The sequence below is a fragment of the Kogia breviceps genome, chromosome X (assembly GCF_026419965.1).
Source record: "Kogia breviceps isolate mKogBre1 chromosome X, mKogBre1 haplotype 1, whole genome shotgun sequence".
NCBI lineage: Eukaryota > Metazoa > Chordata > Mammalia > Artiodactyla > Physeteridae > Kogia > Kogia breviceps.
Genome location: NC_081330.1, coordinates 129,081,185 through 129,096,057, shown reverse-complemented (window position 1 = coordinate 129,096,057; position 14,873 = coordinate 129,081,185). Strand labels below are relative to the sequence as shown.

Below are 14,873 nucleotides of genomic sequence, written 5' to 3'. Positions count from 1 at the left end.
AACGTGATGAGCATCAGGGCACTGTCAGTTCACATTCCTCCATTTAAGAATCTCTTTAATTATGATGTGCAATATGCTCTTGCGATTTGCATTTTAAGAAATGGTCCATCTGGTCTGCATTAGGGTTGGCTGGCTCCCCTGATTGGGAGTAACTGCAGCCCTTGGCTGTAATTGTGTGCAGATGGGGCTCAGCCCTGGACCCTCAGCCCTCACGTCAGCCGTTTCAGAGGCCTCGCGAGCTCACCCAGCAGCCCGGCTGCATAACCAGATGCAGAGGATGGATCTGTCCTCAGTGTGGTTTTTATTATGTAAATGACCAGGATCTTTCTTTTTTCGTATTTTTGAACATATTAGTCATCTGAAATCTAAACTATTCTGTTAAAAACTTCAAAAATGCTATCATATAACATCCCACAATATACGACAATACCGGTGCATTTTTTTCCCTTTAAAACATAACAAGTATTTTGGTGAAATCGAAGGAACAGAAACCCAATGCTTCAAAAAATGTTGAAACTATACTGATAGAAAACTCAATAGAGACAGGCCATCAGCTGTTGCAAATCACCACAAGATCTGACTATTCATATAAATATACTTGTCACAAGTCCAGGTATGAAAATGCAGCAAGATATTGTGTTCCAGGCCTTCCTGGTGGCACGGTGATTAAGAATCTGACTGCCAGTGCAGGGGACACGGGTTCCAGCCCTGGTCTGGGAAGATTCCACATGCCGCAGAGCAGCTAAGCCTGTGAGCCACAACTACTGAAGCCCAAGCACCACAAACACTGAAGCCTGCATGCCTAGAGCCCGTGCTCCACAACGAGAAGCCACCGCAATGAGAAGCCCATGCACTGCAATGAAGAGTAGCCCCCGCTCTCCGCAACTAGAGAAAGCCCGTGCGCAGCAACAAAGACCCAACGCAGCCAAAATTAAATTAAATTAAATTAAATTTAAAAAGATATTGTGGGGCTTCCCTGGAGGCGCAGTGGTTAAGAATCCACCTGCCGGGATGCCCTGGTGGTGCAGTGGTTGAGAGTCCGCCTGCCGAGGCAGGGGACGCGGGTTCGTGCCCCGGTCTGGGAAGATCCCACGTGCCGCGGAGCGGATGGACCCGTAAGCTGTGGCCGCTGGGCCTGCGCGTCTGGAGCTTGTGCTCCGCAACGGGAGAGGCCACAACAGTGAGAGGCCCGCGTACCACAAAAAAAACAAAAAAACAAAAAAAAAGAATCCACCTGCCAACGCAGGGGACACGGGTTCGAGCCCTGGTCCGGGAAGATCCCACATGCCGCGGAGCCACTAAGCCTGTGCGCCACAACTACTGAGCCTGTGCTCCACAGCCCGTGAGCCACAACTACTGAGCCCGAGTGCCACAACTACTGAAGCCCGCACGCCCTGGAGCCTGTGCTCCACAACAAGAGAAGCCACCGCAATGAGAAGCCCGTGCACCGCAACAAAGAGCAGCCCCCGCCCGCCACAACTAGAGAAAGCCTGTGCGCAGCAATGAAGACCCAACTCAGCCAAAAATAAATAAACTTAATAAATTTTTTAAAAAAGATAATGTGTTCCAGGGATAATCTCTCTCATAAGGACAACTGTACTCAAGGAATTTGTGTTTACATCACATTAAGGCACTCAGTCACTATATTCAAAATGTGAAAAGTTAATTTGTGAAAAGCAGCCCATCTCTAAAATCCTGAGGTTTATATATTTCAAATAGTAAGAGATTCATGGAAATAGTAAATCAACTCCATCATCACATCACATCTTCTGGGGAAGAAACAAACTGATATAGGATTAATTCCTGGTTAGCACCTGGTAAAGAAAAATGGGTGCTGTGTCACGGCCACCTACCTAACTAGAGGCCACGAACTACTCGGAATCTTTACGTTTGGGGAACAAGTTCAGCTTTTCTCTTTCCCTCCCCAAACCAAATGTCCCCGTTGGGAGAGAGGAGAGGCAGTAAGATACTAAAGCATCAGCTCTAGACAGAGGACAGTCCAACTAAGCTGTAAACCAGACCTAAAATAGGAGAGGATCAAAGGAAAACCAGTGCCCCAACGAACCGGAGCTTGTGTTTCACCCATAGAAGACCAGCTTGTGAATTGCCCACAGTCTCACGAAGGTGTGCGTGTCAGAGACTAGCACCGTCGGGCCTGGTTTACCCACGGTGACACGGTCAAGTCTTCCGGGGGTGCTGCTTCTAATAGTCTTTCCTTGAAGGGTGAAGGAAAAGCTCTTTTTTGCCTTCCTTTGTTTCAGCCCCTAACACCAGTCTGTAAAGTTAACTCAGGGGCCAGCCCGGGACACTTCTCACAGCATAACCCAAATTAGATGCGCAAGGGAAACGCGGGACATTCTCTTGATCATTTTTTTTCAAAGGACACCGTGTTTGGAAAAACTCAGGTTTCCAGCATATAAAGCCTTCGAAGGTATGAAATCAGCCCACACCCCATCTTCCTTTCTACAAAAGGGCACTAGACAGAAAGGATGTATGTGTTTCCATGTATTTAAAAAATTTTTCATCAACTCAATAAGCGACAAAAGGAAAAACAGGACAGCGGATGGCACATAGCAATTTATGGCAAAAGTTAAGAAAGCGACGGGTCCACTTCAGTGAGTGTGTGCGTAGGACCGCCTTGACGGGGGGCTGCTGGGCTGGGCGGAGGTTGGTGCCCTTTGATTTTGCACGCCGGTGCCCACCCGGTACAGGTCATAACCAATGTCAGGCACCCCTCATAACTCCTAACGCACAGTCAGTAATTACTACCGGAGCTGCAATGTGTCAGTCAGTACTTGTAGATCCAGGTGACATCAGTCCCTTTTCAACTCAAAATGGGGAAGACATTAAGAAAATGCCCTCCGGGGTTTCCTATGAGACAACACTTCAATAAGTAAATAATGAATGAATGAATGAGAAGGACACGAGGAACTTACACGTTGGCCTAACAGAATTTGGTTCTTCACGAGGTATACTTTGTATCTAATTTAAATATTACAACTCCACAAATTAGTTGGAAATAAAGTTCAAAGAAAAAAGCTCCATGTTGTTTATGAGCCTAACAAATACTGATAAATCAGTGATTGCATTAGATTTAATCTATTTGATCTTGATCTATCTTTTACTTGAGCTATAACATAATAATACAGGGGTGCCCAAAGAGGGCTTGACGTGTAGGGTCCTATTACAGTAGCTGGATAGACTCAAAATAAAAATGACAGGAGAGCTGGCCCAGGTGGGAACAGGCATTAGATGCATTGCTGCTGCCAACCACTGGATCCCCTCGGAGGCGGCCTGCGACCTCGGCCTCAGCACATGTGAACTGACAGCGGAACTGGTCCAGCTCAGCCAGTGGTGGAGCCCCCTCTTCCTGAGGAAAACGCCTGCACAGACCTAGTGTGAGCAGAGACAGGCGGGCAAGCTCACTTCCCGCCGGTTGCTTGGGGGCAAGAAGAGGGCACTTAGGAAGGGGAGAAGGACACTGACAGCTGGGCCTCCAAAGATTGTCAGGTTGGTTTGCATGCATGTTGTCTGGCTGGGTACATGTTTTTCTCCTCACGGAGCCAAGCGCTGGGTCGGGAAGGACCCTTTCCCAGAGAGGCCGGGGCCATCAGCCCCAGAACCCTCTTCTGAGTACTGTCAGACGCTCCCAGGACACGGAAGCCAGCCTTCATTCAGAGAGCAAGGAAGACGTCTCTATGTAGTGTGTGTGGATATATATATTTTTTCAAAATAATACTGTTTTATCCTGTGCCCATTATGCAGAAGTCACTGTCAGGTCAAGAGCGTCTTGTGACGCTATCTATGGTTTAGCCCTCCATGAACTGCCTCTGTCCACAAACACGCAGGTCAAGACTTACTTGTAGTAGAAAGGTGACTTCAGCACTTGAAAAGAGCCCATCCTATTAAGTTTAAATTGTAGGTATCTTTTAATCATTAGTCATTTATGCTGGCCCTTTATAGAATATTTCCCTTATTCTCGGTGAACCAGGCATACTTGAAATTCACACTGACTCTTCTCTGCTTTCACATGAAAAGCCTATTCTAATTTATACTGAGTCCTTCAACCGCCTTACTTTTAAAACAAAAAAGGTTTTACAAATGGGTTTAACAATCATTCTAAAAGCGTCCTATTTTAATGGTAAATGCTGATACTTAAATAGCAAATGATCTATAATAACAGAACAGGTTTCATAATAGTAGACTTTTAAAAACTTAAATGGTGTTAGATTGCGCAGAAGTGATTTTATGTAGTTTATAATAAAAGGCATGGAAACAATAAAACTTCAAATCCATTAAGGAAACGTCCGTCTGTTGAGAAAAGGAAAGCAGCAATTATTTTGAATTTGAGACAGTATTTGTGCCAGGTTTCCAAGGATCTTAGGGGGAAAAAAATGGAAAACTGAATTCCATAGACTTCAGATAAGAGTATTTCCAAGTGGCGCAGGTATGTGACTTCTGGGAGACCTGAACTGCTGTCAGCCTCAGAATGGACTTCTGAAAATCGTCAACAAGCCCATAATGCAGAACCGGCATTGCAACAACATACACTTGATGCGCGACAGGGCAAGTCAGAGAGAGCAAGAGAGATTTCCCTTTCTACTACTTACAATGAATAATGTCTAGTGACTGATTCTGTTTTTCTCTTCAAATTAGACCCAAAAAAGTAACGAAATGTTAAGTCTCCCATAGTATACTTTTCGGCATGCCAAACTATACGTAATACAACAGCATCGGTTTAACATGTAAGAACTTTGTCACACTTACAGAAAGAGGCATGTAACAGCGTAAAGGAGTTAAGCGCCTAGAAACTGCCTATGGATGTAAACCGTTACATCGGCTAAATTGTTTGATAACTTGCATCCCTATCTTTTGGAAGAGGGCAATTCCTCCATCTGGGAACTTAAGATACTAATCAAAATATTTTAAGTTCCCTGCAAGCACACTTCTGTTCTTGGATTATGCGAACAGAAAACCCACGATACTCATGCGTCTCTTATGCCTTTTTCAGCTGGGCCCCATCGCCAGCCTATTTTCCAAGGATTTGAATACAGCTACTCCGGGGGAGCCGGTGGAGCTTCACTCATTTACTCATGTTGGAGAAAAACACACAAAAAGTTCCTGAACTGATGGTGGCCTTCTGACATGTTAACTTCTAAAAGAATTCATATGGGCTTCCCTGGTGGCGCAGTGGTTGGGAGTCCGCCCGCCGATGCGGGGGACACGGGTTCGTGCCCCGGTCGCGGAGGATCCCACGTGCCGCGGAGCGGCTGGGCCCGTGGGTCATGGCCGCTGCGCCTGTGCGTCCGCAGCCTGTGCTCCGCGACGGGAGGGGCCACAGCAGTGAGAGGCCCGCGTACCGCAAATAAATAAATAAATAAAAGAATTCATATGATATAGCCATTATTTTATAATAACTTTAAATGGAGTATAATCTATAAAAATACTGAGCCACGATATTGTACACCTGAAACTAATACTGTAAATCAACCATACTTCAAGAAGAAAATAAGAAGAGTTCCCATGAAGGATTTACTCCACCCCAATATGAGTTCACTGGGGCTGATTTCTATGGTCCAGTCAGTATTTTCAGACGTTTGTATGTGGTACAAGGTAAATTTTCTTACAGTTCTCTCTTTCCTCCCAAGTCACATCTTTGAACGCCCTCCCTCACATGCACACACCCCCCCCCCCGTGACCCTGGAGGTCCCCTCACCTACTCCGCTCTGCTCCTCACCTTTGTACAGAGTCTTGGGCACCTGGCAGGTGTGTCCACACCCATTGGAGCAACACTTCTTAACCCCAGAGCACTCACTGTCCACTTCACAGCTTTCGACACAGGCGGCGGCAAAGCCGCTGGCTTTCTCGGGAGCTGGGCAATCCCCCTGCTTTACCGACAGGACGTACTTGAGGAACTCACAGCTGGTCAGGCATTCATAGCTCTTCTTGGGGAACAGAGGCTGGGCGAGAACAGAGAAAAAATTCTCCCGTTAAAGACACACGGAGTCTGATTTCCAAGACATCGGAAAGGCAGGTCAAAATTCTTACTCCATCAAACTCTCCCTTGAAGTGTTTACAAAGTAAATGTACTTGTTGCTCTCTTTCCCCCTAAAGAAGTGATCTTTTATGCTAATTTTTTTAAAGGACTACGACCCGTGACTTAGAACTTTATTTTACATGCAACAGATACACATCAATTACACATACACGCATTCACAGATTATTGTTACACTCTGAGTTCTGATATTGTAAATTTAATGTACATCAAGACATCAATACCCTGACAATTAAATACCAGGGAAAAATTTCACACTCTTAATTACCAAAGGTGGAAAACTAGAAACACTAGCTAGAAAAAATATAATTTCAAGGTTTGAATTAGAATTGTAGGTGAGAATAAAATTGATTGTTAATAATCATATATAGGGCTTCCCTCGTGGTGCAGTGGTTAGGAATCTGCCTGCCGATGCAGGGGACATGGGTTCGAGCCCTGCTCCGGGAAGATCCCACATACCGCAGAGCACCTAAACCCGTGCCCCACTACTGAGTCTGCACTCTAGAGCCCACAAGCCACAACTACTGAAGCCAACGTGCCACAACTACTGAAGCCCACGCGCCTAGAGCCCGTGCTCCGCAACAAGAGAAGCCACAGCAACGAGAAGCCTGCACACCGCAACGAAGACCCAACACAGCCAAAAAAAATTCATTCATTCATTTAAAAAAAAAAACAAAGTTTCTATGATATATAAAATTTGAAAATAAGATGAAGTGACTGGATTTAAACAGTGTCTCAATTCAAGAACTTCCCAGGTAAAACAGAAGAAAGGTCATGCTTTCAATGCTGAAGTACCACAAATCTGTAGCTAATTAATTTAAATGAAAACAAAAAACCTTATAAACATTTAAAGCATCATTTCTTAAGGCTTTTCTCTCTTCTTCAATTTCACAGTTCATTTTTCTGTTAGCTGCTAGATGTGTTTTACTTCATTGTTTTTCTTTTTTAAGGATACTTAAAAAAAAGTTGGTATGGTGTGTGGGTTTTCTTTTTTGTGGTTTTTTAAATAAATTTATTTATCTTATTTATTTATTTTCGGCTGTGTTGGGTGTTCGTTGCTGCGCGCAGGCTTTCTCTAGTTGCAGCGAGTGGGGGCTACTCTTTGTTGCAGTGCGTGGGCTTCTCATTGCAGTGGCTTCTCTCCTTGTGGAGCACGGGCTGTAGGCGCGTGGGCTTCCGTAGTTGCGGCTCATGGGCTCTAGAGCACAGGCTCAGTAGTTGTGGCGCACGGGCTTAGTTGCTCCGTGGCATGTGGGATCTTCCCCAGACTAGGCCTCGAACAAGTGTCCCCTTCATTGGCAGGCAGACTCTCAACCACTGAGCCACCAAGGAAGCCCTTCATTGGTTTTTGAAGTTCTAAATTCAGGTCCAAACCTAAGTTAGGAATCAAAGAAGCATGTGAAAGGATCTGGAACAATTATAGAGTTTTGGCCAGCTTTCCTCTTTCAACAAAATGTATACATTACATGCACTGAAAGAAAATACTTCAGTTACTAAAATCATTGGCCCCTGTCACACCGGCTGAGATTTGCAAGTAGACATAATTTTATTAAATCTGGCAAGTGTTTACTGCTTGCTAAGTTAACAATCACTGGGACTTAGTTTGCACCATGTATAATCAAATCAACTCACGGCAAACTTCTTCACACACGAAAACGGAGTATAACTTGGGAATCAGATAACAAAGTAAGGGCTGTCTGCTCATATGACTCTAATCATCTTCAGGCCAACCGCCACGCCCTTGAACTGGGAGGGACAGGAAAGCAGGAGCTGCTATCTCCTCCCCTTACTGATTTACTCACCGGGCTAACGGGCCAGAATTAAAAACAAATAAATAAAAACACTGGCGGAGACAGATCTGCAACATTTGTTCCCACTGAGTGTAAAAGAATGATCGTAAGTAGCACAATAATTTGGATTTTCCAGTTGATGTAGGGTTGTTCTGTACAATTCTTTTTCTTTTTGCTATGGATTCAAAAATGTGATATTTTGGGTGTGTGTGTGTGTGTGTGTGTGTATTTTGAGGTCCATGGAAACAAATCGGGAATCAAAGAAAGTTCCTCTCTGCACTGGAGCTTTCTAGACTGGTCCCTGAGCTTGCAGTGTTCCAGAGGATATTATGAATATTATATTAGATTGTGTACACGGAGAACTAGGCAGCGCTGTACCAAGTTAGCTCCCAACAGCTACTCAGCAGGACTGGACTCATGGATGTATCTTTTCTTCTCCCACTGCTACATGTTTCCTGTTTAACATTTCCAAATTCTTCTGTTATTCTGATCATAACGTTACAAGAGCCAAAGACAGAGAGCTGGCTCTGCTTCTCCTACGGCGTGACCATCCGCAAGTCTCCAACATGCCCCCACCGGGCCCAGCACTGAAATCTGCAAGGAGGGAACTGGGCCCCCTTGGAATTTATAAGAAAGAAATAGTCCTCAGTCCTTGAACTTAAATGAAGATCATCTTAACAAATACGTGGATTTGGTACAGTAATCTTATAGAGGCGTTCTACTTAACTGTTTTATTTGTTCAGCTCTACTGAAGGCAAATTTTGATGTTCTCTATCAATTATCTTGGATAATCCTCTTGGATTAGGTTGAAAAATATTAATGGTCTGAATATAAATTAGAGGACATATGGTATCTGTACACAAGGTCTCTCCCCATGTCTTTAATCACTGCTTAATGAGAATTTACCATTGAATGGAATAAGGACAAAAATGCTCATAGGTGATAGGAAACGATGTGTGAGCATTAGTACTCTAGATATAAAGAAAATGTGTAAATTGGTCCCCTGATCACCAGTTGGAAATCCTGTGAGCAAAAGATCATTTGGGTGCAGGAAAAGAAACTTCTGACCTTTAAGCGTGTCATATTACTTGTGCCATTTCAAGTTCATCCCTCACAGACTTGTCAGGAGGGACGTGAACATTTTAGCAAAGGTGCAGGTTACCCAAATCGCAAGGAGCGCATGCCCCTCAACTTCACAGAAACGAAAACACGCATGGCAACAACAGATGCATCTACTAAACGCTGCATGTCTTGTTCATACAACCGCATCCAGTCTGTTAAGGCAAAGTATGAACTGTAAAACTATGTAACAACAATTCCTTTATAAAACTATTCCTATGAGTAATTTCACACAAATAACCACTTCGCCAGGTCACTGGCTCGAGTTTAAAATTTGGAGAAAACGTAGTTACTATGCTGATTAACTTTTCCTTGTTTTTTTGTTTTTCTTCTGCCCTGTCCATATACAAAAATAGGAGCAGAATAGTCTTCAAAGATCATGTATTTTTCTAGAGTAGTTAGTGCCTAAAGGATGTCATTATGCATCCAAAGACGGGCTCAAGAAAGCAAACAGGTGAAGGAAAATGCCCTTGGGTGCATTGCATTAAGGGGAAACTCCTCCCTATTTTAATTAACATTCTACACAATATTAATAAATTCTTATAAATCTCTCCTACATCCCATCTCTTAGCCCAAAACTAAAATGTGTTTTCAGTGCGTCACCTACGCAACACACGAAGCTCATCTTTCTTGTGGCAAATGGTAAAAACAAAATGAAATACTAACAACAGTAACTAACTGTTCTTGGATGCTTTTTAAAAAGACACTATCATCTTCATTTTGTTTGGTGTAAAATGCAAGGTACTGCGCCATAAAATAATTTGTGCAGCAATCGTGGAGTGACGAACACAAACGCATCAGATTCGGAAACATATACTAAAATATGTTAGAAATCATATAAATATGAGGCCTCAGATATGGAGAATACTCTGCCTCTGGCGTCTGGTTCAATTCACCAGAACTGCACATGTGCCTTGGCAAAGAGCCAGGGCCTGGGGGCTCTCCCCTGGCTCCAGCCAACACACAGGCATGCAACCCGCAGTGTGGACCCCTGAAACGAGTTCTCCACCATCACCACCACCATCCCCGCCACCCACACCGGGGGCCTGGGGGCTCTCTCCTGGCTCCAGCCAACACACAGGCATGCAACCTGCAGTGTGGACCCCTGAAACGAGTTCTCCACCATCACCACCACCATCCCCGCCACCCACACCGGGGGCCTGGGGGCTCTCTCCTGGCTCCAGCCAACACACAGGCATGCAACCTGCAGTGTGGACCCGTGAAACGAGTTCTCCACCATCACCACCACCATCCCCGCCACCCACACCGGGGGCCTGGGGGCTCTCTCCTGGCTCCAGCCAACACACAGGCATGCAACCTGCAGTGTGGACCCCTGAAACGAGTTCCTCACCATCACCACCACCATCCCCGCCACCCACACCGGGGGCGAGCCGAGGAACCAGCCGCGGTGGGTCATCGCTAACAGCTGTCAAGGGTCTCCCACCCCATCACCTTTACCAGCTGCTTCCCTAGCTCACCCCATGTACTCCTCCCCAGGCCCTACAGCCAGGATTACTGCCATTTCACAAATGAGCAGACAGAAGCTCGGGGAGGTTGTAATTTATCCAAAATCACAAGTAAGAGTGTGGGCCAATGTTTATCTAAGGGCTGCCCCGTATCTCAGGGTAAAAGTAGACGACGGCTAAGCCAATGGCCTTCAACTTGCTTCCCTACTAGGACCACCTGGAGGCTTCTAGCACTCCGGAAATATCCAGGACTAGAGCAGAGGGGAAAAATGCACGCGGGTGCACAAACACACACGCTGATATACCTGTATATATGTAAATCATATATATATATATATATATATATATATATATATATATATATATATATATATCAAAACGGCAGTTATAGTCCAGAAATACTGATAAGAATAATCAACACTGACATACAGCTTGCACTACTGAACTTCGAGGATAAAAATAAAATTTTTCAGGCATCCAGGCAGAAAAGGCAAGTTGATTATGATGCAGAAAATAAGGTTTCTCCCAGGTTAATTTGTCTCTATAAAATTTAATGTGTGACGGCAATACAGCAATGGCTATATAATACTAAAGAATACATACATATATATATAAAATCAGCTAAGTTGTTATTCAAATAAACATGTGACATAAGTATTCTCAAAGACATAAAGACTCAGCGAATATAACACTCGTGAGCCTTTCTTGCAAAACTATGCAAAGGTAAAATTCAGCTTTTCCACAAGTTCACAGAAATAAAGAGTAGATGGGCTAGCACAGCACCCCCTGAAAAAAAAATATAAAGCGTATACTTACATATTATGTGAGAAGAAAAGTTTGTGCAAACCCATTTGGACATCAGGTATAACAGTAGGCAGAGCCTGTCATGAATAATCTCAAAGAAAATGGTATCTTTTAAAAGACACTGACACATGACCAAATTTAGAAAGCCCAAAATAAAGAAATTAGCATAAAAGAATTACTAATCATTTTGTCATCCACATAAATATAAAACTAAAATTGAAAAAAGTAGGAATTACAGTTTTAAAAGATAATATGATATAATAAAATTAAAAGAATTGTCTTAAAAAACCGGTAGGTTAGAAGGAATGGACCAAGAAATCTTGAACTTAATTTTAGGACGTCCGTAGTCAGGGCTATGATGTACTGCAGCAAAACAATGCAGAGCAAACTCAGCAGAAGGGAAGAGGCCTATGGGGAGAAGTCCAGAGGAAACCAGGTGCAAACTTTCCCAGTGGAGTCACACAGGATGCATTAAATTCCTCCAGCCATGAGTTGTAACAACACGTGTGAAATGCTGTCAACCAGAGAAGTCCAGGGGAGACTTGAAGCCCAGAGCTTTTCTGGGGGGCTGCTCACGTAGGCACCTCCTGCGTAGCATGTACCAAAACCCAGACTCCCAGAAGGAAACAGGTATCAATAGTTTAGGAACAGTGATATTGGTCTGTAGTTTTCTTTTTGTGTGACATCTTTGTCTGGTTTTGGTATCAGGGTGATGGTGGCCTCGTGGAATGAGTTTGGGAGTGTTCCTCCCTCTGCTATCTTTTGGAAGAGTTTGAGAAGGATAGGTGTTAGCTCTTCTCTAAATGATTGATGGAATTTGCCTGTGAAGCCATCTGGTTCTGGACTTTTGATTGTTGGAAGATTTTTAATCACAGTTTCAATTTCAGTGCTTGTGATTCACCTGTTTATATTTTCTATTTCTTCCTGGTTCAATCTCAGAAGGTTGTGCTTTTCTAAGATTTGTCCATTTCTTCCAGGTTGTCCATTTTATTGGCATATAGTTGCCTGGAGTAATCTCTCATGATCCTTTGTATTTCTGCAGTGTCAGTTGTTCCTTCTCCTTTTCCATTTCTAATTCTACTGATTTGAACCTTCTCCTGTTTTTTCTTGATACAGACCAATATCACTGATGAACACAGATGCAAAAATCCTCAACAAAATACTAGCAAACAGAATCCAACAACACATTAAAGGATCATACACCATGACCAAGTGGGGTTTATTCCAGGAATGCAAGGATTCTTCAATATACGCAAATCAATCAATGTGATACACCATAGCAACAAACTGAAGGAGAAAAACCATATGATCATCTCAATAGATGCAGAGAAAGCTTTTGACAAAATTCAACACCCATTTATGATAAAAACCCTGCAGAAAGCAGGCACAGAGGGAACTTTCCTCAACGTAAGAAAGGCCATATATGACAAACCCACAGCCAGCATCGTTCTCAATGGTGAAAAACTGAAACCATTTCCACTAAGATCAGGAACAAGACAAGTTTGCCCACTCTCACCACTATTATTCAACATGGTTTTGCAAGTTTTAGCCACAGAAATCAGAGAAGAAAGAGAAATAAAAGGAATCCAAATTGGAAAAGAAGAAGTAAAGCTGTCACTGTTTGTAGGTAACATGTTATTATTCATAGAGAATCCTAAAGATGCTACCAGAAAACTACTAGAGCAATCAATGAATTTTGTAAAGCAGCAGGATATAAAATTAATGCACAGAAATCTCCTGCATTCCTATACACTAATGATGAAAAATCTGAAAGAGAAATTAAGGAAACACTTCCATTTACCATTACAAAAAAAAGAATAAAATACCTAGGAATAAACCTACCTAAGGAGACAAAAGACCTGTAGGCAGAAAACTATAAGACACTGATGAAAGAAATTAAAGATGATACCAACAGATGGAGAGATATACCACGTTCTTGGATTAGAAGAATCAACACTGTGAAAATAACTATGCTACCCAATGCAATCTACAGATTCAATGTAATCCCTATCAAACTACCAATGGCATTTTTCACAGAACTAGAACAAAAAATTTCACACTTGTATGGAAACACAAAAGACCTTGAATAGCCAAAGCAATCTTGAGAAAGAAAAACAGAGCTGGAGGAATCAGGCTCCCTGACTTCAGACTATACTACAAAGCTACAGTAATCAAGACAGTCTAGTACTGGCACAAAAACAGAAATATAGATCAATGCAACAGGATAGAAAGCCAAGAGATAAACCCACACACTTTTGGTCACCTTATCTTTGATAAAGGGGGGAATGATATACAGTGGAGAAAAGACAGCCTCTTCAGTAAGTGGTGCTGGGACAACTGGACAGCTACATGTAAAAGAATGAAATTAGAACACTCCCTAACACCATACACAAAAATAAACTAAAAATGGATTAAAGACCTAAATGTAAGGCCAGACACTATACAACTCTTAGAGGAAAACATAGGCAGAACACTCTATGACATAAATCACAGCAAGATCCTTTTTGACCCACCTCCTAGAGAAATGGAAATAAAAACAAAAATAAACAGATAGGACCTAATGAAACTTCAAAGCTTCTGCACAGCAAAGGATACCATAAACAAGACCAAAAGACAACACTCAGAATGGGAGAAAATATTTGCAAGTGAAGCAACTGACAAAGGACAAATCTCCAAAATATACAGGCAGCTCAAGCAGCTCAATATCAAAAAAACCACAAAACAACCCAATCCAAAAATGGGCAGAAGACCTAAACAGACATTTCTCCAAAGCAGATATACAGACTGCCAACAAACACATGAAAGGATGTTCAACACCACTAATCATGAGAGAAATGCAAATCAAAACTACAATGAGATATCATCTCACACTGGTCAGAATGGCCATCATCAAAAAATCTACAAACAAGAAATGCTGGAGAGGGTGTGGAGAAAAAGGAAGCCTCCTGTCCTGTTTGTGGGAATGTAAATTGATACAGCCACTACAGAGAACAGTATGGAGGTTCCTTAAAAAACTAAAAATAGAACTACCACATGACCCAGCAACCCCACCACTGGGCATATACCCTGAGAAAACCATAACTGAAAAAGAGCCATGTACCACAATGTTCACTGCAGCTCTATTTACAATAGCCAGGACATGGAAGCAACCTAAATGTTCACTGACAGATGAATGGATAAAAAAGATGTGGCACATATATACAATGGAGTATTACTCAGCCATAAAAAGAAACGAAACTGAGTTATTTGTAGTGAGGTGGATGGACCTAGAGACTGTCATACACAGTGAAGTAAGTCAGAAAAAGAAAAACAAATACCGTATGCTAACACATATATATGGAATCTAAAAAAAAAAAAAAAAATGATTCTGAAGAACCTAGGGGCCGGACAGGAATAAAGACGCAAACATAGAGAATGGACTTGAGGATATGGGGAGGGGGAAGGGTAAGCTGGGACGAAGTGGAGAGTGGCAGGGACATATATACACTACCAAATGTAAAATAGATAGCTAGTGGGAAGCAGCTCCATAGCACAGGGAGATCGGGTCGGTGCTTTGTGAGCACCTAGAGGGGTGGGATAGGGAGGGTGGGAGGAAGACACACGAGGGAGGGGATATGGGGATATATCTATATGTATAGC

The 14,873-nt window shown here is 42.9% G+C and overlaps 1 protein-coding gene across 4 annotated transcripts in view; it reads right to left on the bottom strand.

Annotated features, from left to right (window-relative positions):
• Nucleotides 1-14,873, bottom strand: part of ANOS1 (anosmin 1) — a 189,807-nt gene that overhangs the window by 49,083 nt on the left and 125,851 nt on the right. For all 4 annotated transcript variants that reach the window (XM_059050123.2, XM_067023980.1, XM_067023979.1 and 1 more), the window contains exon 4: nt 5,738-5,960. In XM_059050123.2, the coding sequence (XP_058906106.1) occupies nt 5,738-5,960 (223 nt within the window). The remainder of the gene's footprint in view (nt 1-5,737; nt 5,961-14,873) is intronic.